The sequence below is a fragment of the Triticum aestivum genome, chromosome 2D (genome assembly GCF_018294505.1).
Source record: "Triticum aestivum cultivar Chinese Spring chromosome 2D, IWGSC CS RefSeq v2.1, whole genome shotgun sequence".
NCBI lineage: Eukaryota > Viridiplantae > Streptophyta > Magnoliopsida > Poales > Poaceae > Triticum > Triticum aestivum.
This window is the reverse complement of record NC_057799.1, coordinates 338,145,568-338,172,114: the sequence shown is the minus strand read 5'-3', so window position 1 is coordinate 338,172,114 and position 26,547 is coordinate 338,145,568. Positions and strand designations below refer to the sequence as shown.

General features: G+C 42.4%; 1 protein-coding gene and 1 long non-coding RNA gene across 2 annotated transcripts; one reads left to right on the top strand and one right to left on the bottom strand.

Moving 5' to 3' along the window:
* Positions 1–5,934: 5,934 nt before the first annotated feature.
* On the top strand, positions 5,935–16,673 carry LOC123053044 (uncharacterized). The gene is made up of 11 exons (XM_044476423.1): positions 5,935–6,178; positions 7,860–7,960; positions 8,049–8,190; positions 8,382–8,543; positions 8,645–8,729; positions 10,338–11,056; positions 11,139–11,247; positions 15,223–15,278; positions 15,427–15,533; positions 15,625–15,712; positions 16,054–16,673. Exons 1-11 carry the CDS (start codon positions 6,002–6,004, stop codon positions 16,240–16,242), a joined length of 1,935 nt encoding a protein of 644 aa, XP_044332358.1. The 5' UTR covers positions 5,935–6,001; the 3' UTR covers positions 16,243–16,673.
* Positions 16,674–18,670: 1,997 nt separating this feature from the next.
* Positions 18,671–20,371, bottom strand: LOC123049301 (uncharacterized). The gene is made up of 3 exons (XR_006423549.1): positions 20,176–20,371; positions 19,071–20,097; positions 18,671–18,975 (listed from the first exon to the last, which is right to left on the bottom strand). It is a non-coding gene; the product is annotated as an uncharacterized lncRNA (long non-coding RNA).
* Between the last annotated feature and the right edge of the window lie 6,176 nt (positions 20,372–26,547).

Genomic DNA, 26,547 nt, shown 5'->3' with positions numbered 1-26,547 from the left:
AAAATTAGTTGTAGTAATTTACTTTCTATGCATGCTTAGTGGTAGAATTCAAAAGAAAATCCAAAAAGATTTCCTTGTTCTTCTTTTGCTTGTTGGGAGCTTTGCCGTGTAAATAGTTTTTCTCGTGTTTGCTTTCTATTTGCTTGTTCAAGAAAACCAAAAACTCCAAAAATATTTCAGTGTGTTTCTCTAAATTTCTTTTCTTTTTGTTCGAGTCTCACCACGGAGAAGACCACAATGAAAATGTTGAGTGGCTCTCATATGAATAATTGTTGAATTAATAAAGAGCCCATTTTACCTTGTCTTCTCCTGTTGAATAAAATGCTTGCAGATTCCAGCTTAGTCCACGTCATTCTTGCACTATTATTATTTTCATATCATTCGGTCGTGCAAGTGGAAGGCAATAATGACGATATTCGATGAATTGGCCGTGGCAGAGAGAAACTGGTATGAACTCGCGACTTGTTCTGTTTGTGTAAATATGTTTAACCTAGTATCCAGGCTTCAAGCCATTATGATTAAACATGTTTTCAATGACAATTAGAGATTATAGTTTCTCATGCCATGCATAAGTAGCTGGGAGTTGATAATGATTTATCTTGGATATCAACATAGCATTAAAATGATTGTGATGTAGTATGATGATATGGTATCCTCCTCTGAATGTTCGAGTGGCTTGACTTGGTACATGTTCATGCATGTAGTTGAATCAAAACCAACATAGCCTCTATAATATTTATGTTCATGGTGTTCATATCCTACTCATGCTAGTGTCCAATGTTACTTATGCATAATGCCTGGTCATGATCGTTGTTGCTCTCTAGCTGGCCGCTTCCCAATCTTAATTGCTAGCCTTCGCCTGTACTAAGTGGGAATTCTGCTTGTACATCAAAAACCTTGAACCTAAAGTTATTCCAGACGAGTCCACCGTACCTACCTATATATGGTATTACCCTGCCGTCCTACGTAAATTTGCATGTGCCACCTCTAAAAACTTCTAAAAACTATCCTTTTGTGTGCCTGGATTGTTCATGGAACGACAGGAGGTGGTCGATATCTTCCGTGCTAAGCGGGTTATCCTCAGGTCAAGCGTTTATTCACTCGCCATCGCACGAGGAAATGGGCGGTAATAGGGATGCCCGGTCCCAAACTGCAAACATGAAAAAGAGTTCATCTCTTGAAAAATCAAACAAAAACTCCCAATAGAGTCAAAACCTTTACTTTCCGCTTGGGAACCGCCACTAGCGTGCTTAGCATGGAAGATGTTGATAACTGATGGCCGTGAAGTGAATAAGAAGGGGGGATGTCTCAAAATTATCATTTATCTCTGTTTTAAAAACCGAGCTCTGGCACCTCTGCAAATCACTGCTTCCCTCTGCGAAGGGACTTTCTATTTACTTTTATGTTGTGTCATCACCTTCTAAAACACAAGCGCCAGAAACTGAGTAGAGCACAGCTGTCATGATTTATGCATTGTGTGTAGCTAATGTTGGGTGCATCATGACTGGATCTTTTCTACCATGAATTACAATGTTTAGTCGCTGCTTGAACTTTGGAGGTGTTCTGCATTTATGTTTTGCGGTCTCGGAAATGGCTAGTGAGATACCACTATTGCCATATTATATCATGGTTGTTTTGACAACATGTTGCTGTTTGAGATATCTTATTATTGCTCGCTCGCTGATTATGTTAATGATATGAGTCATTATAATCTTTAAATGTTATTGTTGACATGGTTAGTTATAATGTTGGCTAAAAACCTGGGTGCTGTTTAAGCTTGTTTATGCAAACAAGAGCAAAAGAGTTCGTAAAAGTTTTTCTTTCTTACTTTCAGTTTATCAACTGAATTGCTTGAGGACAAGCAAAGGTTTAAGCTTGGGGGAGTTGATACGTCTCCAACGTATCTACTTTTCTCACGATTTTCCTCTTGTTTTGGACTCTAATTTGCATGATTTGACTGAAACTAACCCCGGACTGACACTGTTTTCAGCAGAACTACCATGGTGTTGTTTTTGTGCAGAAATAAAAGTTCTTGGAATGGAACGAAACTTTGCGAGGATTTTTTTATATCAATAATAAGAATTTCTTGAGCCAAGACCCACCAGAGAGGGCCCCCTGGTTGGGCACAACCTACCAGGGCGCGCCCCCTCTCCTGGCGCGCCCAGGTGGGTTGTACCCACCTGGTGGCCCCCGCTGATGACCCCCCTGATACTATAAAATTACATTATTCCAGAGAAAAATCAGGGAGAAAGAATTATTGTGATCCACGAGACAGAGCCTTCGCCAAGCCCTATTCTTCCTCGGGAGGGCAGATCTGGAGTCCGTTTGGGGCTCTGGAGAGGGGGATCTTCGTTCTTCGTCATCACCAACCAATCTCCATCGCCAATTCCATGATGCTCCCCACCGGGAGTGAGTAATTCCTTCGTAGGCTCGCTGGTCGGTGAGGAGTTGGATGATTCATCATGTAATCGAGTTAGTTTTGTTAGGGCCCGATCCCTAGTATCCACTATGTTCTTAGATTGATGTTGCTATGACTTTGCTATGCTTAATGCTTGTCACTTTGGGCCCGGGTGCCATGAACTCAGATCTGAACCCATTTATGAATTTATCATTATATCCATGTTTTAGATCCGATCTTGCAAGTTATAGTCACCTACTACGGTTATGATCCGACAACCCTGGAGTGACAACAACTGGGCCCACTCTCGGTGATGACCGTAGTTTGAGGAGTTCATGTATTCACTATGTGTTAATGCTTTGTTTCAGTTCTCTATTAAAAGGAGGCCTTAATATCCCTTAGTTTCCAATATGGACCCCGCTGCCACGGGAGGGTAGGACAAAAGATGTCATGCAAGTTTCTTTTAATAAAGCATGTATGACTATTTACGGAATACATGCCTACATTACATCGATGAACTGGAGCTAGTGCCGTATCGCCCTGGGTTATAACTGTCACATGATGAATATCATCCAACAAGTCACCGATCCAATGCCTACGAATTTATCCTTATTGACCTTGCTGCGTTACTATTGCATTAATCAATGTTAAACTTGCTACAAAATTACCGTTGCTGCTGTCACTACTATCAAAACTATCATATTACTGTGCTACTGATTACTTGCTGCAGATAATTAATCTCCAGGTGTGGTTGAATTGACAACTCAGCTGCTAATACCTTCAAATATTCTTTGGTTCCCCTTGTGTCGAATCTATAAATTTGGGTTGAATACTCTATCCTCGAAAACTGTTGCGATCCCCTATACTTGTGGGTTATCAGACCAGAAGACAACCAGGAGACTTGGAGATGAAGTCGGAGGAGCCATAAGGCGGCCACAAGGACGGAGGGCGTGCCCAGGGGGGTAGGGCGCGCCCCCACCCTTGTGGGCCCCTCGTGCACCTCGTGACCTAATTCTTTCGCCTATATATTCCCATATATCCCCAGACCAACAGAGGCATCCACGAAAACACTTTTCCACCGCCGCAACTTTCTGTACCCTTGAGATCCCATCTAGGGACCTTTTCCAGCACCCTGCCGGAGGGGGATTCGATCACGGAGGGCTTCTACATCAACTCTATTGCCCTTCCGGTGAAGCGTGAGTAGTTTACCTCAGACCTACGGGTCCATAGCTGGTAGCTAGATTGCTTCTTCTCTCTCTTTGATTCTCAATACCATGTTCTCCTCGATCTTCTTGGAGATCTATTCGATGTAATACTTTTTTGTGGTATGTTTGCCGAGATCCGATGAATTATGGATTTATGATCAGCTTATCTATGAATATTTTTTGAATCTTCTTTGAATTCTTTTATGCATGATTTGATATCTTTGTAATTCTCTTCGAACTATCGGTTTGGTTTGGCCAACTAGATTGATTTTTCTTGCAATGGGAGAAGTGCTTAGCTTTGGGTTCAATCCTGCGGTGTCCTTTCTCAGTGACAGCAGGGGCAGCAAGGCACGTATTGTATTGTTGCCATCGAGGATAAAAAGATGGGGTTTTCATCACATTGCTTGAGTTAATTCCTTGACATCATGTCATCTCACTTAATGCGTTACTCCGTTCTTTATGAACTTAATACTCTAGATGCATGATGGACAGCGGTCAGTAATAGTAGTAGATGCAGAATCTTCTCGGTCTACTTGACACGGACGTGATGCCTATATTCATGATCATTGCCTTAGATATCGTCATAACTTTGCGCTTTTCTATCAATTGCTCGGTAGTAATTTATTCACCCACCGTATTATTTTCTGTCTTGAGAGAAGCCTCTAGTGAAACCTATGGCCCCCGGGTCTATTTTCCATCATATAAGTTTCCGATCTACTATTTTGCATTCTTTTACTTTCCGATCTATAAACCAAAATTACCAAAAATATTTACTTTACCGTTTGTTTGTCGTTTATCTATCTCTACCAGATCTCACTTTTGCAAGAAACTGTGAAGGGATTGACAACCCCTTTATAGCGTTGGGTGCAAGTTGTTTGATTGTTTGTGCAGGTATTCGGTGATTTGTGCGTTGTCTCCTATTGGATTGATACCTTGATTCTCAAACTAAGAGAAATACTTATCTCTACTTTGCTGCATCACCCTTTCCTCTTCAAGGAAAAACCAACACAAGCTCAAGAAGTAGCAGTAGGCTGGTGTTTGGTTTTGGTAATGACATTCCCACACAATACAAATCCACACCGACCCCTCTTAATAGTGTTATCTTTCCTACGACTTGAATCGAACCAAAAAGAAAACCTTCGAATCACCGGTAGACTATGCCTTTGATCTTTTTGAAATGAGGGGGTCGCACATCTCCATCAAGGATAACTTGGAATCAATATCCTGAGATAAACCTTAGCACTCAATATTAGTCCCTCTAACCATATTTTCATTACACCAAATATACTTTAAGTGACACTTGCACTTTCACCTCCAACCAATGATTCGTAAAAAAAATTGCCAACTCAAGCCATTGCCTAGAATCCAGGACGTGGAGGCGTTCATGCGGGGATCGGGAGGTGGGCGCCCACCATCAGTCCACTGCAGCCATACCCATTTAGTGCGAAGGGCGATGCCGACGCGGTGGAGATCTCAGAAGCCAAGGCCCCCAAGCTGAACCGGGCATCACACGCACGCCCAATTGACCTTGCATTGTCCACACAAGCCAGCGTAGACTTATTGAGGGCGAGAGCGGTCAGAATATGGGCGGGAATGGCACACAACACATGGCGAGCGAGAGATAGCCGATCAACAAGTGAGAGCATTGATGCACGGCAGGTGGACAACTTCCTCGCGAGCTTGTCGACAAGCGGGTCCGGTGCTGAGGAGTGAAGCTTACAGATCGACAGAGGAGGCCCATGTCATATCTCTCGTTATTATTGCCTCTAGGTCATATCTCCTACATGGAAGGGATTGCATGTCACGAGGCCTTATCATTAGCCGAAGATTTGCTTCTCTAGAACTTCGTTGTTGCTTCAGATTCGAAACAGGTGATCAAGGACATCGACAAAGGAATGGATAGCAGCTATGGGAACATCATCAAGGAGATCAAGCAGCAAGCAACAAATTTTAATTGCACTTTTATTCAAAGGTCGAGCGGCAAATTAGATGCAAAAAACTTAGCTAATCTCTTGAGTAGAGGCGTCACTTGTGGTCGGGCCAATCCATGATCAATTTTGCATTTCACATCATGTGGCTTTGATCAATAACATTTAGCTTTAACCTAAAAAAGTAAAAAGGGCTAGAGGACAAATATTCTACAAAATGCAGCCCTACACGTAAACAATCGATATCTCCATCCATAAAAAGAAATCGATGTCCAATTTTTTCAAAAGATTGGAACAACTCGAAGTGACGATCGATGAAAAACGTTGGGAGCATGGAAGGGACGGTAAACAGCACACCGGTTGCACGCACGCACGCAGGCTGACGCTGACACATACTAGTAGCGACTGGCCCCAGTAGCCGCTAGAAGATTCTCACCCACGGGCACTGCCTTTTCCCAAAAGGCGGAAAGATGGGGCAGGAGGCGGATGCGGATGAGCAGCTGCAGCGGCGGCTCCGGCGGGTGTTCGCTGCCGAGGAGCGGTCGTTCCGCATGGATCGGCGCTCGCCGGCCGCCGCCGACCTCCGCTCCGCCGTCGCCGACGTGCTCCCCCGATTCCTCGGCAACTACTCCGACGAGACCCTCGCGGTACCACCCCAAATATCCCCTTCATTCTCTCGCACGCACGCGTGCCCTAGAACTTGCCAGTGCCGATACTTGGTGGGATGCGGTTGTGTCTCGATCCTGCGTGGTTCCGTGTGCTAATTGGTCTAGGGAATGTCACGATATGAGTGTGGATGGGCCTCCACGTCTGGGGCTGTACCAAGGGGATTGGGGTGGCTCTGAATGGACTATATGCATGTGCTTGTTTGTTGAATGCTCTGCCTGGGTCGAGTGATTGGCACCCAAGTGAAATTTAAGTTGGAGAGGTGATGGATTAGATTATCTATCTGGAAAATTTGGCTTGTTTTAACTTTTCCTAGGAACTCTATAGAAGTTAGGTATGGACTTCCCAGGATCTCAATTCAGAAATGTGAGCCTTCTAATTGGTCGTCCCAGCCTCAATCGCATCAGAAGTGGTGCCAAGATATATTTAAAGTAGTTTTCTGACATAATGGACCAGTGTGTTCTCTTAGCCCTCATAAACAGTCCTTATCAATTCGATATACCTACCTCTTTACCTCGCTGATAACCTTGATTCATATTTCACAGGTCATTAACCTTTTGTAATTGACATTTTTTTTGTGTGCCTCTGTTCCATTGTTGTGCCCTACAATTTGCAAATTAAGCATTATAGTACACAAGCCTATAGATACTTCATAAAGCATAAGTTCACAATGCCACTAACACCTAACTGTGGCAAAGCCAGCGTGTTTGAGGCACAAATGTATTGTTGTGGTCAGGTTTATATGATCTATGAGTCAAATATGACGGGACACTGATGATGAGTTTTATTCAGTAGTAACTTTCACCAGTTATTTAAGTGATTAAGATGTTTCTGGGTGCTGCTTCATTGACATGGAAGACTGTAGAGACATTGTATAATACTCCCTCTGATCACAAATATAAGATGTTCTAACTTTTTTCTGAATCGGTTGCACATAGACATGTTTTAGTGTGTTTGTTCACTCATTCCAGTCCGTATGTAGTCCATATTGAAATATCCAAAACATCTTATATTTTTGAATGGAGGGAGTAATATTGAAGGCTGTAAAATGGATTGTATTGTTTTCACATCACCTTGAGATAAAGTGAACACATGTAGTTCAGTACAATTTCAGTTGTCCAATTATATTTGTAGATTGGTGATTTGACCAATTCATGATAATGAAGAGGATATTTGCATAAGAAGACATGCGAAGGGGCAGTAGAGTGTCTCAACACATATCTAGTGATCATTTCCCTTCGAAAAGGGTGTATGTTCACCCGCAAAAAAAGAAGAAAAGAAAAGGGTGTATGTTCCCTCTTGCCTACACCTAATGTGTTTTCATTAGATTTTTTTGGGTCTTGGATTGATAATCTCAAAGAAAGAAACATTGAAGCACAACCTTGGCGTCCTCACTTGATAAGTGCATGTTGGCTATAGATGGCAACTTCCTCAGTTTTCTATGTTGCTATGTTGTATGCCAGGTTTGAGGACTACATTACTCTCTTTAGTTTAGTTGGTAGGATAACCGTGAGTTTTCATTGCATGTTTTGCCAAATATGCAAGATTCGACTGTTTGAGTTCTTGGTATGTTTGTTTTCATGCTAATATAAACAAGATGCTTTATAGCTGTTGATTGCATAATGACTGATAATTCTTCTTTTCTTTTCTCCCTGACTAAAGGAGTACATTGTAATTTTAGTTTGTAATGGGAAACATCAGTATCAAGCACGCGATGATTTGGAGGCCTTTCTTGGTGATGATAGTGCAAAATTTGTTGCATGGTATTATAGCTGCCATTTAATCAATTAGTTGTGTTCTTGATATGTGTACTTTTATGAGGCCATGATGTTTTTTTGCATGACTAAGCAGGCTTTGGGGTTACCTAAGCAAAACGGCTGTAGCACTGGCTGATGATTCTAGTGTGCAACATAGACTGGAAAATGAAAGTCAGGACCGGAATGATAAGAAAAATCTTCTGGTCACAAAAACCCAACCCGGGGAGGCTCATATTGTAAGGATCTTACCCTCTTTCCTCTTACAATCATCAGTCGCCACACAACATTTAATTGTCTTCATCATATCCAGTTATCCACTAGTTCAACTTAATTGAGCATCTGTTAACTTCTTTCAAGTCAAAATGCCCAAATTATGCACGTATCATGACTTACGAACACTCAGTCAAACTCATCCACTGTTGACCAGGTAAACTCAAATATCTTAGTACCACAAGAGCATAATGGCCTTCACAAGCTTGATTTAACTAAGGGACAAAATGTGGCCCAGCGACGCATTAGTTCAACTGTTACCATTTCCCCTAAAATGGTGGCTGGTGACGAATGTTATCGGGAGGGCCAGCATCAGAAGGTAAATACTCAATAGGCCATGCATCTGTTGTTAAGTACCTACATTTGTAGGATGTGCTATGGAAAGGATGCATCTAACTTGATGATTCTATGTCAGAGCAGAAAGATTGGAGTTCAACAGCTGGCAGAAGTTCCTCCGTGCGGCAGTCTGGTGTAGCTGCAAAGACTGAACATACATTGATGCAAGGCAAGCATTTTTTTTCTTATGCAACAGCTCAATTCTAGGACAATATGTTCTTGAACCATTTGGCATATGATAACTACTTCAAACTACTCAATACACCCACGAGAAGTACTAAATGTCTCGTGCCATGTATTCTATACTGGACCACATCTATATGTCACATGCACACCCCTTTATCAAAACCGGTTCTCTTTTTTTCATCTGAACATTTTGTTTGTACTTTGTATTTTTACTTCATGCTGCATTTTTTTCTACTAAAAAAGATGTCTACCAGCTTCTATAAGGCTAGGCGATTCAATTTTTAAAGAAGATAACGATGCTTTCTTACTTTGCGGGTTAATGTCCTTCCAAAGTTGTATGAATATCTCTGTAAATATCCTCGTATTTAGTCTTGTAATTTTCTTCTTCTATATCAATAAATATACAGTCTTCGGTCATCCCTATAGTTCTCCGTTAAAATTATCTTGCCTGAATATGATTCAAGATGGTCTGTAAACAATCTTTTTTTGGGGTCATGTGCGTGCTCTTGTTTTATCTAACATCCCCTGGTTAGCTTGCATGCTTATGTGTGCCTTTAAATGGAGTTAAGGTTCTGATAATTCTACTTTAACTTATGAAAAATCATTTGCCTTTAAGTTCTATACATACAAGCAACATGTGATTTCCCTTAGTTATGGAAGTTGTGTATGTATTTCTAGAAAGTTGAAGTGGCTAAGTTTCTCACAAATGTCCCTTAAAAGGACTTTTTTCATGTGGCTGTCCAGTTTGGTTGAAGTGTTGTACTGATTCAGGCTCTTGGTGTCCAGTTTGGCTTGTCTCAACTCAATCCCGAATGAGAGTACAAGATTGAAGGTGCAACTGAGATTGCATGAAAAATGGTTCTGTCTGTTTGCTTGTAGATGGATTGAACAAAGAAGGGATTCAAACTTGTTTTTATTGAAAAAGAGAATAATTGCTTTTGTCAGAAATGGCCACACTGCCAAAGTACGTTACAGAGGCAACCTTAAAGGCAATAATACCATATATGGACTTTATAACATAACTCCATAGTGTTGTCCTCTGATCTAAATGATGGCTCTCTTGGTGCATATCTTCTACTCCCTCTGTTCACTTTTATAAGACGTTTAGACAATTCAGACAATGCCCAAAACAGTTCAATGTCAGCTGTCCAAAACGTCTTATAAAAAAGAACGGAGGGAGTATCTTTTTTTTTTGGCAAACTATATTTAAAAAAAACTATATGATTTTGCAATTTGTACGGACTTTGATCCTATGGCATGGAGTCAGGGAATCCATGTTATGTTTCTCAACATTCCTTATCCTTGAATACTACTCCCTCTGTCCCATAATATAAGAACGTTTTTGACACTACGCTAATGTCAAAAACGTTCTTATATTATGGGACGGAGGGAATAGATTGTAGAGTTGAAATGGTAACTACCAAAATTACTAATACTACCTTGAGCTGATCCATATTCCTTTCTGTACTGCATTGATTCGGGAAACTACACTAGCAGTCCTGGGTTTTAGTTTTGGGGTCGGCTGTTTGCCAAAAGATCAAAAGTGGTATTCTTTGATATTGATTTACTGTTATTCGAAAACCTAATGCAGAGGAACCCCATGATGAGCATCTTGGAGGAAATTCCTCAACAAGACGTTTGCCTGTGGCCGTGGGAACTGATGATGGTGAAGTGCCAGAATCCATGAGAAGGCCCCGCAATGTTTGGGACAGGCTAGGGAAGCCTGCTATGGAGGATCAAGGTTTAGCTACAGAAGCTGACAACATGCATGTTGAAAATATAATGCATAAGAAGGCCAAGTTAATGGTGTCTGAGCATGAACGAAGATGCCGTGTTAACTCAAGTACGGAAGGCGATTTATTTGACAGAGTAAATTCCGGAAACTTTTCCAGTAGTTACCCAGATGTCAATACAGCACACGCACATGAGCCTGGGGAGAAATCCAACAGAAGCAGGCTGACCGGTCGGTTGAATTTTGGTGATGTGGAGCGTAATCGTCATCAAGTTAGAGATGTTATTAGCCAGAAGTCTACTTCAACTCCGCCAGTGAAAAGTTTTGGTTCACAAAGTTTGAATGAGTTCATATCCAAGGTGAAGAGCTTACCTGCATCAGCTTCTGAACCAGCACGGCATGCAAACTCGTCTAAAGGACATGTATCAGCATCTGACAAATTGTCCCAGTTAAATATGCGGCTAAATTCAGGAACTGATGTTTTGCAAAGTCAGCAAATTAGCAGCCCTGCACAGTCCAAGAGTGGGTCTTCTGTTCGTGAAGATGGTGGCAATTACAGTAACAAACCAGTAAAAGATGTAAGCTATCCTTGTTGAGTAACTTGTTTTCTATTTGGGATCTTCTAGCGACCTAAAATGGTTGTCGTAACTGATTATGCAGGAGATGTTGGATGTGAAACTAAAGCTAAAGCAGGTGGAACTAGACATGCTCAAGCTTCGGTCCAAGCAGGCGCAGATAAACAATGGGAAGCAAGGAGCCCTCCCATCAGGTTTGTCCTATTGTTCTTTAGTCCCTTCTGTTTCTATATGAATACATTCATACAAAGGAACCTAAGGAAAATGACATTGGATTTACTACTACATGCCAAAATATAGCGTAACATAATTTTCTGAGATAGCAGTTGGTTCACCAGTTTGTTCTTGCAAATCTATTAGGTCATCTGTTGAGTGAGTCATCTGCAATTATTTCTAGCGATTTATTATCAGTGATATAGTCACCTAGGTCAATATACTTGGCTGCTTGTGACTGCGGTCCTGAAAAAAATGGTCATCTGTAATTTGTTGGTCCTTTCACTGGTTTGTATGGTCTCTTGTCTATGTTGGCAGCAAGAGCCCCCTAGTTTAAACACGAGGGCAGTTTATTGGTGAAATGCTCTACAATGGTGCATAGCAGCGTTATGTTCTTGGCTATAAATTGCAAAAATATGATGATACTCCCATCACTTAATCCAAAAACAGACAGCCAAAATACAAGAATCCATATGATTTGAAATGACATCAAAACAGGGAAACCAGTTAATCAATCTTTTATCCTCCACAGAATTCATATTATTTGTAGAAAGACTTGTTACCTCCCTGAAGTTTGATGCTTAATCTGCTTGTCCGCCAAAGCTATTAAACCATATACCCACCAGAAAATTTGTGAAACAGGCCAGCTACCCACTTGGAAATCAGGTTCTTTCCATATCAAATGACTTGGCAGTCAGAATAAGATCAAAGAGAACTCTCTCGCAACTCGAATGGCCGAGAATTTGAGATAATTTCTTCAAAAACCTTCCACGCACCGATGATCAGCGATTCGTCCCTCTAGCAGCTGGCCATGTGGAAGATGTATCAAAGCTCAGCATTATGTTCTACCACAGTGTGGCTCGGGCCTTTTCAGGACCCACATGCCGCTGCTTCTCCAACCAGGCTGCCCTGTATTCTCTAGATCCGTTTGAGGAGCCCAATCTACAAGATTTTCCACTATTTATTTTATCACCAGATGTGGTCCCTGTATATTTCCACTTCACCCTATTTGGCTGTAAGCTCCTGCATCCTCTTTTTTGCCTGCGGATTGGTTGCAGCTGATTGTTCTTCCGCAACCACAGTCCTTGTTCTCACTCTCTCCAGCCAGCACTTCTGCATTAGCGTCCGCAGTGACATGTTACTGGAGCTTGCATGTGCCACTGTTTTTGTAAACTGCCACATCGGTGTCCTAGGAAACCATGCCTCGTAGTGCCAGGAAAGCTGTGTCAATCTACTAAAGCATTGTTGTGGAAGTAATGGCTTGGTGGAGGGGCAGGCAGGATGGTGGTCAGAGCCAACTTTGAGGACAAAGGTGAGACTGCTATCTCAGATGAAGGAGGTTCCAAACAATGAAAGACAGGCTGTTTTCGATAATCCACTTCTGAGCCCAGGCTCATCTGCACCCGCGCTGATGAAAAAAGTCAAAACAAATACTAGAAAAATTCAAAAAATTCCCATTTTTTTGCATGGTAGATAATTTGATGCGTGAGGTCCGCTCCAGTTTTCAGATCATTTGGACAGCAGCTCTCGGCAAAAAAGTCAAATTCAGGGTCTGTAAAAAAGTTTACTGTTCATGCACTGTTCTGACACGATTTGTCTTTTTTGCTGAGAGCTACTCAGATGTCCAAATGATCTGAAAATTGGAGCAGACCTCACACAATAAATTTTCTACCATGCAATTTTTTTTGGAATTTTTTGAATTTGTTGTGATTTTTTTCTAACCGGATGCAGATGAGCCTGGGCACCCAAAAGATTTTCAACATAGCCGGTCCCAAGCCCGGGTAAAGGAGGAGGGTTGTGATAGGCTTGGTGAGCCAACGTAAAAACTCAGCCACTCTTATGGAGATGAAACCCAAAAGATATTCGTTGGGGCGTAACCGTCTGAGCGACGCGCTACATCGTAACCCGTGTGTGGTGGCAAATGGGCAAGGGCCCGGGCGTCACCCCCCTGGTGGTGCGCCGTATCCATGTGCCAGAGCCATGAGTTGGTTGCGAGATCTTATGGGTTTCACCTCTAGCCTACCCCAACTTGTTTGGGACTAAAGGCTTTGTTGTTGTTGTTGTTGTTGTTGTTGTTTGGATGCAGATGAGCCTGGGCACCAAAACGCTGCACTCGGCTGTTTTCCTTTATTTAATTTGGTTTGTCGAGTCAACATTAGAAACGTCGAAAGTTCCTTCTGGACACTGGCACTTGGTTGTTATTTGCTTAAACACACTTTGAAATTAACAATATGCTGATGGACACAAAGCTGGCTTTATCTGAACAAACAAGTATGTTATGTCAAAATCCAGAAGAGAGGTGGAAAAGTCCTATTTGCCATTCGGAGAGACAAGAATTACGTTTGCCGTTTTTGTATCTGTGTTTATGTCAAAATCCAGAAGAGAGAAGAGGTGGAAAAGTATATTTGCCATTGAACAAGACAAGAGTTATGTTTGCCGTTTGCGTATGTATGTTTAGTCCTTTTGGTATAATCAACACCAAAGTAAATCAAAGTTGCATCCTGGCTAACAGAACAACACAAGAGATATCCAGCAAGGTGGTACATGTGCTTTTATTTTGGTAAAATTTTAGGAGTCAGCTAGGTTCTGATCTTGTTTGCATAACATGATACTGAATTGCCACAACTATTTCTTCACAATTTGTTTGGGACTAAAGGCTTTTGTTTCTTCACAACAGCTTATAAAGTAAGATCAGCACCAGTCGGGTCGGGTTTGGTTCGGTCGACCTCTACTAGACCCATGCCCGGAATGCTTATCGGGTCTATCGCTCACCCATGACCCTACCCACGGGTCTTGTCTCATGCCCATGCCCAAACCCACGCAGTTACCTGACCCAATCGGGCACCCGCCGGGCTTAGTATTTTTGTTATTATTTAATTTATGCTCCCTTCTGGTGCCATGCACTTCGAACTGAGGATCGCTACTGTTCTAGTCTCTTATACAGGCAGCGCTCGACTTCCTATGTGCTCGCTAGGCGAGGTGGTACTAATGCAGCTGGCAAGCATGTATTTTGCTTGCTTTGTGCATGTAGAGCAACACACAGGATGCATGGGCTGGCTTTGGAGGCCCAACAAGCCAAACTTGTTGATCTCTTGATGCTACTGACCTAAGCATTTTGTTAATTCATGGTTCTGTCTCTCTACAGGAATAACTAAGCAACGTGGGTGCATGCTGTCCTAAAAAATCTTCACAAAAAATGTTCACAATTCATGTAAAATAAAACATATATATACTTCTTAATAATCGGGCGAACCATGGGTAACCCATGGGCACGAATTCGAATCCATACCCTACCCATGAGTAATCGGTTACCCATGGGTACAACCCATGGGCGACCCATGGGCAAAGAGCACGACCCATACCCTACCCATTTGGGTCGGGTGACATGAGCGGCCAAACCCATAGGTCGAATTGCCGGCTTGAAGCACAACGCAGTTAAGGAAACTTCAAACTTGTGCTTAACCAGTCTAGTGTATTCCATGAAATGACCAAAAACATTAAGCACCAATCAATTAATGATTTTATGATGTGTTTGACTACACGCCAACTAATTGTACCACCCAGCCTATTTTGCATGAAAGCTAGTTTTGTTGTCCACATCATGACATGTATGGTTAACTGTGATGTATCAGTCGTGGTTCTCAGCTTCTGCTAAAAAAAAACTTCTGCTGTCTGCACCTCCCCTCGGGCCAATATTCCTTTCTTTTTTGCTTTGTTTACCTGTTTCCAGAGGGCAGTAAGGATAGTCAAACTTTTGAGATCCGGCAGCATTTAACTGTTTGAGCACTCTGAAGTTACTTTTTATTTACAGAGAGATAACTCTGAAGCAACTCTGTTTGCGCCTTGGAATGTGGATTGTTTTAAATATATTGAGCAATTTCCTATTTTTTGTTCACCAGCTCAACACTCTTATCCACAGATGGAATTGAGTCTTTTGAAATTTTGTTTTCTTGTAGGGCCCCATTCGAATTTAGAGGAGGATGCCGATGCCAGAACTGTTCTTGTGACAAATGTATGTAAAAGGAACCCATCTCTTTATTTTTGTTCGCCACGGATAACTATAATTTTTGCTCCATTCTTTTGACTGAAAAGGCTTCTTCATTCTAATTACATCATAGAGGATAAATTTGGTGAGTTACATGTCTGGGTGATTGTTTTAGGTGCATTTTGCGGCAACCAAGGAAGCATTATCAACACATTTTATGAAGTGTGGGACAGTGCTTAAGCTCAATATGTTGACAGATGCAATTACTGGCCACCCAAAAGGGTATATTCTTTCATGCCAAGTTTCAGCTTGCTTTCTTCATCTGTGGCATCTACAAGCTCCATATCTGTTGTTAATTCTTGTTGTTTCCCAGGGCTGCATTTGTTACTTTTGCTGACAAGGAATCTATTGGGAGGGCCCTGTCTTTGAGTGGGACGTCGTTTTACTCTAGAGTTCTCACAGTAAGACTGTTTTCACTATCAAGCTTGTTGTATCCGTTGTTAAATTGTACCTTTCTCTGTTCCTTTCGATATATGGCTTGCCTTCATATAACCATATTTTTCTCTCAAAAGAAACCCCATCATCAAAACTGGAAAGTTGGTGTTCCATAATGTACATATAGACAAAGTGGACCTCATCTTAGGCTAAAATGTTTACTGAAATGAAACAGAGGCATATCAAAGTTCGTTGTAACTTATAAGTTCAGATCACGTGAGCTCAACTACACTCTCAGCAGTAGTTAACCAGATCCAGATTACAGCATGTAGTCAATAGTTCTGTTATTAAGATCTTGTATTTTCAGGTAATGCGGAAAGCAGAAGCACCTCCTGGATTTTTGGCGTCTATTCAGCAGATTGGGAGGCCGCTGCCATGGAACTCGCCACCATTCCAGAAAGGGGTTAGTCCAAAGCAGTCCTCTGGTCATCATCTCCAGTGGAAACGCGAGCAGTCTGCCATGGAAAATTCCCCTGCCAATTGCCCTACCGACTGAATCTAAGGCAGCGCTTAAGAATCAAAACCTCACCAATGGACATAGCTTTACTGGATCAGGTCTGGGCAAGATGTTATCTTTGGCACCTCTTTATCCTCAGAATGATACTGTTACTGCTGTTCAAACATCTACAGGCTTTAGTTCTACCAGATTTTATTTCTTTCTGATGAGGAATTACAGGCTTTCTTTGCTGCCGGGGTTTGGAACTCGTGAGATGAAACGGGAATTGGTTGCAACCCTAACCAAAGCTATAGACAAGATTCTTTGGTCGGACATGTGTGCTATGTGTCTAGACCCATTCAGAATATGTGTGATCCTCATGATCATAGTCGCCGCACTTGTTGAATATGCTAGTGGCAAACTGGCAATATGAAATGTAGTTACAGTTCAACGAACATCTTTGAGATGGTGAGCGAGTACATTTGAATGGAGATGTCAGCGTTGGCCAGCCTTCTCTTGTGTGTCAAGTGGCACAATTACATGTGTGACACTTGTCGTGACCGGTGAGTTTTATGCTTCTTTTTATGTTCATTCGGCTTTTTAAAAACATTTTTGTCTCTTAAACCGTGCATTCAAATCATGAACTTGTTTTGCTGTTGCGATTCTTGCGTCGAGATATTAGAAACTAGATCCCATGTTAATAGGTTTGGCGACTTTTCCCCCAAAAAACCTCAGAAAATCATAAATCAAAAATATACATTGGTTAGGAGAAATAAAACAAATCAGAAAGTACAAAAAACAGGAAACGAAAAAAATGGAAACATGTGAAAACCGGAAACCGGAAGCACACCTATGCTTTTCATTTTCCGAGAAACACAATTGTGCTTCACAAGAAGCACAACTGTGATTTTCATTTTATGAGAAGCACTGCTGCGCTTCACGTGGAAGCACAACTGTGTTTTTCACTTTTCGGGAAGTATAGGTGCTTAACTGTGAAGCATATTTGTGATTCTTCACCGGTGTGCCTCACGCGGGGAAAAATTAAAGAAAGAAAGAAAATCATGAAAACCTAGGAAAACCCAAGGAAAATTCAAAACGCCCTTCCCCATAATAAAAAACCCCGAAACACGTAGAAATAGTTCATGTGGGGTGCGTCCAGCACGCGTCACATGACGGCGGTGGGACACACCAAGTGGTGTGCTGGGAGCACTCCCACGGTGTCCGTTGGGTCTCCCCGCAAGAAGTGCCCGTGCTTAGTCGCCCCCTTTATCCATCCCAACAGTGTCTTCCTTTCTTGTTGGGCCTTTAGGGATGAGCGAACTTGCGGCTGCGTCGTCTGTAGCCTTGGGTCGTGTTTTTTGCATGGGCCAGGTCATAACAGTTTTCACTCCTTGAGGTGAAGGAAATATGCCCTAGAGGCATTAATAAAGTTGTTATTTTATATTTTCTTATTCATGATAAAGGTTTATTATTTATACTAGAATTGTATTGATCGGAAACTTAAATACATGTGTGGATACATAAACAAATACCGTGTCCCCTATACATGTTAAGGTTTCCTAGCCATAGACATGTGTTGTCACTTGATAACGGGATCATATGGTTAGGAGAATGATGTGATGGACAAGGCCCATCCGTTAGCTTAGCATTTGATCGTTCAGTTTATTGCTATTGCTTTCTTAATGTCAAATACATATTCCTTCAACTACGAGATTATGCAACTCCCGGATACTGGAGGAATACCTTGTATGCTATCAAACGTCACAACATAACTGGATGATCATAAAGATGCTCTACAGGTATCTCCCAAGATGTTTGTTGAGTTGGCATAGATCGAGATTAGGATTTGTCACTCCATGTATCGAAGAGGTATCTCTGGGCCCTCTCGGTAATACACATCATAATAAGCCTTGCAAGCAAAATGACTAAGGAGTTAGTTGCAAGATGATGTATTACATAACGATTAAAGAGACTTGTCAGTAACGAGATTGAACTAGGTATGAAGATACCGACGATCGAATCTCGGGCAAGTAACATACCGATGGACAAAGGGAACTACGTATCTTGTCATAAGGTTCGACCGATAAAGGTCTTCGTAAAATATGTAGGAACCAATATGAGCATCCAGGTTCCGCTATTGGTTATTGACCGGAGAGGTGTCTCGATCATGTCTACATAGTTCTCGAACCTGTAGGGTCCGCACGCTTAACATTCGTTGACGATATAGTGTTATACTAGAACATGAAGGCGCGCTTTGCCGCGCCCGCTCATATTGACAACAAATACTTAAGACTATTTTTGAAAAATCCAAGCAGTGTTTGAGAAAAATTGAATAATTTGTATGGGTCCAAATATATGTTTGAGATATTTTCAAGAGAACTGTTCAAAGTGTTAAGCTCTACAGGCCAGGTGCGTCTCAGCTGTGCCCTGACACCGTAACAAATTACAAACCATGATATAGACGGACAATAAGTTGAATTTTATCACATATAACTTAGCTTTTTTGGATCTAACTCCCAATAAAGAGATCAACTATACAATATTCGAATTGACTCAAGTGCAGCTTTAATCCTCAAGGTGTGTCAGGTACACATAAAAACGTCAGATCCAAATGTCATGCTACGGATTTTATTCATGCCACGCCGACCACTGATTTTAGCAGTAAGAGATCTCACAACTAATGGACTGTTTTTCTTAGACAACCTGGCCGTAGGTGATGGTGCATAGATCGTCGACATGGGCCTTGTCAAATCATTCTAGGAATAGAAAGATACCTTTACAATTTCATGGCATCTGCAGAAGTAAAAGTAAGATTAGGTTCAGATGTGCAATCTTGGGCAACTTATTCAGCTGAAAATTTAAACTTCTCATAAAATCATAAAACATACTTAATAGTTTGTCTGCCTTGCATTCATAAATGGCTTCGGCTTCACCGGTTGCCTGCAATACTTGCCAAAGAGAGGATCTAGGGCTCAAAAGCTTAAAAACCATAGATCAAGCAATGTTAATACAGTGCAACGACAAGCTTTCTTAACCAAACTAAATCCTAAATCTTGAAAAAGGAACACAAGATTGCTAACATGAGCACTCACCCTGCGCTCCACGTGCATGTAATACTTTTAGGAGCATTGTGGGCTCAACAACATGAAAATTGACTTTCAGAAATTAATAGTGAATATGGACTCTAGAGAAAGGGGGAAATATTTCCAGAAATAATTCGTGCGCATAATATATTCAAGAATAACACACCAAAATCTGAAAAAAGAAATTACAATAGGAAACCAAATGTGTTTTAGTCACAAGTGTAAACAAAGAATGAACTTCTCATTTATCAGAGACCGGTGGATAAAATAACATGTTATTCCTAATAGCATGGCACAACGAAGAAACTAAATGCTCAGCTCACTTGATTAGCACTTGAACCACATAATAATCATGCCAAGATGAATTTATTTATTTTGAACCGGTGCCAAGATGAATTAAGTTAGACACAAATATCACAAGAACTGGAATCAATGTCATGCTCACCTGGACAGATTCAAGGTTCTTTGTACCTATGCATATTCAGAATTTCAGTACCAATTCCTGGCCTTCCTCAGAAGGATCTTCTCACATGGGAATTGAAACCGAACACATTGAGACATAAAAACATAATTTGATGTTTGTCAAAGAGCAAGCAGAAGAAGTGCAGAACACGAAGGAAGAATTAGAAGGGGAGAGGGTTGGACTCTGTTCCTGGATCCGCATCATTGGAAGAGCAGAGGCGACAAGAAGGCACACGAGAAAGCAGGTATCTAGCGCCTCCATCGCCACCGCGAAACCATCTAGGTAGTTTGCCTCCAGCGACAGCCGGCGGTGAAAGCCCACGGCGGGGCGGCCGCCGCAGCCACCATTAAGTAAATAAATACACGAACACTGCATGACAGAAAATATTAAAACAGAAAGGAAGGGGCTATGGAGGAAGTGTAGAGGGGGGAGGGGGGTGGACCGTACCGGCGGATCGACGGTGCATTGAGGAGGGAGGAATGCCAGCGCATCATGAGGAGGAAGGACAGCGACACGGAGAAGCTGTTCGTTCGAGGGTGACCTAGGCTGTTAGCGTCCGACTGGGAATAAGTGGGCCTTGACGGCCCGATTACTAAAGGAAGAGGAGGTCGTTCCGCGGAGCAGCGGCCCGCGAGACGGCGTGCGATGTGCGCGGGCGAGTAGGGACGCTCGACTTTGATCTACACCGTATGTTTGATGATCCGACGGCTGTGACAGTGAGATCGCTGTGGAGGCTCGTAGCTAGCCCCGTTATACTGTTTCTCAATGAGTTATATGATTTGGTGACCGAATGTAGTTCGGAGTTCCGGATGAGATCACAGACATGACGAGGAGCTCCAGAATGGTCTCGAGGTAAAGATTTATATATAGGACGATACTATTCGGACACCGGAAGAGTTTCAGAGTGCACCGAGTAGTCATCGGATCACCGGAAGGGGTTCCGGACACCCCCGGGAGGATGATGGGCCTATTGGGCCATCGGAGGGGAGCACACCAGCCCACAAGGGGTTGGCGCACCCCCTATGGCAGCCGGCCTATGGGAGAAAGGAAGGAGGGGGATTCGGCCTCCCCCTTCGTTCCCTCTCCCCCCTTTCCTTTCCCCCTCCAACATATATGGTAGGGGGGGGGGGGGGCAAGGCAGGAGCCCAAGTAGGATTCGGCCCTAATTGGGGTGCCTCCTGGCTGCTCCTCTCTCCCCACCTATATATATGTGGGAGGGGGCTCCACACATAACCACGACAATCTCTTAGCCGTGTGTGGCGCCCCCTCCACAGTTTCGTCCCTCGGTCATATTTTCGTAGTGCTTAGGCAAAGCCCTACGGAGATAATATCACCACCACCGTCACCATGCCATCGTGCTGCCAGAACCCATCCACTACTTCGCCGTCTTGCTGGATCAACAAGGCGAGGACGTCATCGAGCTAAACGTGAGCTGAACGCGGAGGTCCCGTACGTTCAGTACTTGATCGGTTGGATCGCGAAGAAGTTCGACTACATCAACCACGTTACTAAGCGCTTCCGCTTACGGTCTACGAGTGTACGTAGGCACACTCTCCCCTCTCGTTGCTATGCATCTCCATGGATAGATCTTGCGTGTGCGTAGAATTTTTTTTGTTTTCCATGCAACGTTTCCCAACAGTGGTTTCCGAGCCAGGTCTATGTATAGATGATATGCACGAGTAGAACACAAAGAGTTGTGGGCGGTGATAGTCATACTGCTTACCACCAACATCTTATTTTGATTCGGCAGAATTGTGGGATGAAGCGGCCCGGGCCAACCTTACATGTCCACGCACATGAGACCGGTTCCACCGACTGACATGCAACTTGTTTTGCATAAAGATGGCTGGCTGGTGTCTGTTTCTCCTACTTTAGTTTAATCAAATTTGACTACGATCGGTCCTTGAAGACAGTTAAAACAGCAAACTTGATAAATCATAGTTGTGGTTTTTGCATAGTTAAGAATGATTCTTGCTAGAAGCCTGTAGCAACCACGTAAAACTTGCAACAACAAAGTAGATGACGTATAACTTGTTCTTGCAGGGCATGTTGTGATGTGATATGGTCAAGACGTGATGTGATATACGTTGTTGTATGAGATCATCATGTTTTGTAATATGGACAACCGGCAGGTGCCTTAGGGTTGTCTCTTAATTATTATATGAAATGCAAACGCCATGTAATTGCTTTACTTTACCGCTATGTTAGCAATAGTCATAGAAGAAATAGTTGGCGAGACGATCCCGACGCAACGATGGAGATCAAGGTGTCGAGCCAGTGACGATGGAGATCATGATGATTCTTTGGAGATGGAGATCAAAAGCACAAGATGATGATGGCCATATCATGTCACATATTTTGATTGCATGTGATGTTTATCGTTTATGCATTGCTTTTTTGCTTAGAACGGCTGTAGCATTATAAGATGATGCCTTCACTAAATTTCAAGATAAAAAGTGTTCTCCCCGAGTATGCACCATTGCCAAAGTTCATCGTTTCGAAGCACCTCGTGATGATCGGGTGTGATAGACTCTATGTTCACATACAACGGGTGTAAGACAGTTTTGCACATGCAGAATACTTGGGTCAAACTTGACGAGCCTAGCATGTACAGACATGGTCTCGGAACACTGGAGACCGAAAGGTCGAACGTGAGTCATATAGTAGATATGATCAGCATAGAGATGTTCACCATTGATGACTACCCCATCTCACGTGATGATAGGACATGGGTTAGTTGATTTGGATCATGTATCACTTATATAACTTGAGGGATGTTTATTTAAGTGGGAGTTCATTAGTAATTTGATTAACTGAACTTAATTTATCATGAACTTAGTCTTAATAGTTTTGCATATCTATGTTGTAGATCAATGGCCCGTGCTACCGTTCCCCTGAATTTTAATGCATTCCTAGAGAAAGCTAAGTTGAAAGATGATTGTAGCAACTACACGGATTGGGTCCGTAACTTGAGGATTATCCTCATTGTTGCACAAAAGAATTATGTCCTTGATGCACCGCTAGGTGATAAACCCGCTGCAGGAGCCACTGCAGATGTTATGAACGTCTGGCAAGCTCGATCTGAGGACTACTCAATAGTTGAGTGTGCCATGCTTTACAGCTTAGAACCGGGACTTCAAAGACGTATTGAACATCATGGAGCATATAAGATGTTCCAAGAGTTGAAGTTAATATTTCAAGCAAATGCCCGGGTTGAGAGATATGAAGTCTCCAACAAGTTCTACAGCTGCAAGATGGAGGAGAATAGTTCTGTCGGTGAACACATACTCAAAATGTCTGGGTATCATAACCACTTGACTCAGCTGGGAGTTGATCTTCCAGTTGATAGTGTTATTGACAGAGTTCTCCAATCACTGCCACCAAGCTACAAAGCCTTCGTGATGAACTATAATATGCAAGGGATGACGAAAACGATTCATGAGCTCTTCGCAATGCTTAAGGCCGCGGAGGTAGAAATCAAGAAGGAGCATCAAGTGTTGATGGTTAACAAGACCACTAGCTTCAAGAAAAAGGGCAAGGGAAAGAAAGGGAACTTCAAGAAGAATGGAAAGCAAGTTGCCACTCCCGGGAAGAAACCCAAAGCTGGACCCAAGCCTGAAACTGAGTGCTTCTACTGCAAAGGGAATGGTCACTGGAAGCGGAACTTCCCCAAATACTTGGCGGATAAGAAGGATGGCAAAGTGAACAAAGGTATATTTGATATACATGTTATTGATGTGTACCTTACTAATGCTCGTAGTAGCGCCTATGTATTTGATACTGGTTCGGTTGCTCATATTTATAACTCAAAATAGGAACCATGGAATAAACAAAGATTGGCTAAGGAGGAGGTGACGATGCGCGTCGGGAATGGTTCCAAGGTCGATGTGATCGCCGTTGGCACGCTACCTCTACATCTACCTTTGGGATTAGTTTTAGACCTCAATAATTGATATTTGGTGCTAGCATTGAGGATGAACATTATATCTGGATCTTGTTTATTGTGAGACAGTTATTCATTTAAATCGGAGAATAATGGTTGTTCTATTTATATGAGTAATATCTTTTATGGTCATGCACCCTTGATGAATGGTCTATTCTTGTTGAATCTCGATCGTAGTGATACACATATTCATAATATTGATGCCAAAATATGCAAAGTTGATAATGATAATGCAACATATTTGTGGCACTGCCGTTTAGGTCATATTGGTGGAAAGCGCATGAAGAAACTCCATGCGGATGGACTTTTGGAATCACTTGATTATGAATCATTTGATACTTGCGAACCATGCCTCATGGGCAACATGACTAAAACTCCGTTCTCCGGAACAATGGAGCGAGCTAATGACTTATTGGAAATAATACATACCGATGTATGCGGTCTGATGAGTATTGAGGCACGCGACGGGTATCATTACTTTTTGACCTTCACAGATGATTTGAGTAGGTATGGGTATATCTACTTGATGAAACACAAGTCTGAAACATTTGAAAAGTTCAAAAAAATTCAGAGTGAAGTGGAGAATCATCATAACAAGAAAATAAAGTTTCTACGATCTGATCGTAGAGGCAAATATTTGAGTTACAAGTTTGGCCTTCATTTAAAACAATGTGGAATTGTTTCACAACTCACGCCACCTGGAACACCACAGCGTAATGGTGTGTCCGAACATCGTAACCATACTTTATTGGATATGGTGCGTTCTATGATGTCTCTTACCGATTTACCACTATCGTTTTGGGGTTATGCATTAGAGACAACCGCATTCATGTTAAATAGGGCACCGTCTAAATCTGTTGAGGCGACATCGTATGAACTGTGGTTTGGCAAGAAACCGAGGCTGTTGTTTCTTAAACTTTGGGGTTGTGATACTTATGTCAAAAGACTTCAGCCTGATAAGCTCGAACCCAAGTCGGAGAGGTGCATCTTCATAGGATACCCTAAGGAAACAATTGGGTACACCTTATACCACAGATCCGAAGGCAAGATCTTTGTTGCCAAGAATGGATCCTTTCTAGAGAAGGAGTTTCTCTCGAAAGAAGTGAGTGGGAGGAAAGTAGAACTTGATGAGGTATTGTACCTTCTCTCGAATTGGAAAATAGCACATCAGAGAAATCAGTTCCCATGATGCCTACACCAAATATAGAGGAAGCTAATGATGATGATTGTGAAACTTCAGATCAAGTTACTACTGGACCTCGTAGGTCGAACAGAGCACGTTCCGCACCAGAGTGGTATGGTAATCCTGTCCTGGAAGTCATGTTATTAGACCATGGCGAACCTACGAACTATGAAGAAGCTATGATGAGCCCAGATTCCGATAAATAACTTGAGGATGAAATCTGAGATAGGATCCATGTATGGGAACAAAGTATGGACTTTGGTGGACTTGCCCGATGATCGGCAAACCATTGAGAATAAATGGATCTTCAAGAAGAAGACAGACGCTGATGGTAATGTCACCATCTACAAAGCTCGACTTGTCGCAAAGGGTTTTCGACAAGTTCAAGGGGTTGACTAGAATGAGACTTTCTCACCCGTAGGGATGCTTAAGTCAGTCTGAATCATGTTAGAAATTGCCGCATTTTATAATTATGAAATCTGGCAAATGAAGGTCAAAACTGCATTCCTTAATGGATTTATTAAAGAAGAGTTGTATATGATGCAACCAGAAGGTTTTGTCGATCCTAAAGGTGCTAACAAGGTGTGCAAGCTCCAGCAATCCATCTATGGACTGGTGCGAGCATCTCGGAGTTGGAATATACGCTTTGATGAGGTGATCAAAGCATATGGTTTTATACAGACTTACGGTGAAGCCTGTATTTACAAGAAAGTGAGTGGGAGCTCTGTAGCATTTCTGATATTATATGTGGATGACATATTGTTGATTGGAAATGATATAGAATTTCTGAATAGCATAAAAGGATACTTCAACAACAACAACAAGCCTTTAGTCCAAAACAAGTTGGGGTAGGCTAGAGGTGAAACCCATAAAATCTCGCAACCAACTCATGGCTCTGGCACATGGATATCAAGCTTCCACGCACCCCTGTCCATAGCTAGCTCTTTGGTGATACTCCAATCCTTCAGGTCTCTCTTAACGGACTCCTCCCATGTCAAATTCGGTTTACCCCGCCCTCTCTTGACATTCTCCGCGCACTTTAGCTGTCCGCTATGCAACGGAGCTTCTGGAGGCCTGCACTGAATATGCCCAAACCATCTCAGACGATGTTGGACAAGCTTCTCTTCAATTGGTGCTACCCCAACTCTATCTCGTATATGATCGTTCCGCACTCGATCCTTCCTCGTGTGGCCACACATCCATCTCAACATACGCATCTCCACCACACCTAACTGTTGAACATGTCGCCTTTTAGTCGGCCAACACTCAGCGTCATGCAACATTGCGGGTTGAACCGCCGTCCTGTAGAACTCGCCTTTTAGCCTTTGTGGCGCTCTCTTGTCACAGAGAATGCCAGAAGCTTGGTGCCACTTCATCCATCCGGCTTTGATTTGATGGTTCACATCTTCATCAATACCCCCATCCTCCTGCAGCATTGACCCCAAATACCGAAAGGTGTCCTTCTGAGGTACCACCTGGCCATGAAGGCTAACCTTATCCTCCTCACACCTAGTAGTACTAAAACCGCACATCATGTACTAGGTTTTAGTTCTACTAAGCCTAAACCCTTTCGATTCCAAGGTTTGTCTCCATAATTCTAACTTCCTATTTACCCCCGTCCGACTATCGTCAACTAGCACCACATCATCCGCAAAGAGCATACACCATGGGATATCTCCGTGTATATCCCTTG

Excerpts from the sequence above, each read along its gene's own strand:
- LOC123053044 (XM_044476423.1), top strand. The coding sequence starts at position 6,002 with ATGGGGCAGGAGGCGGATGCGGATGAGCAGCTGCAGCGGCGGCTCCGG. Across the intron at positions 7,961-8,048 it reads AGTGCAAAATTTGTTGCATG|GCTTTGGGGTTACCTAAGCA; the intron begins GTATTATAGCTG and ends ATGACTAAGCAG. Across the intron at positions 15,279-15,426 it reads GAACTGTTCTTGTGACAAAT|GTGCATTTTGCGGCAACCAA; the intron begins GTATGTAAAAGG and ends TGATTGTTTTAG.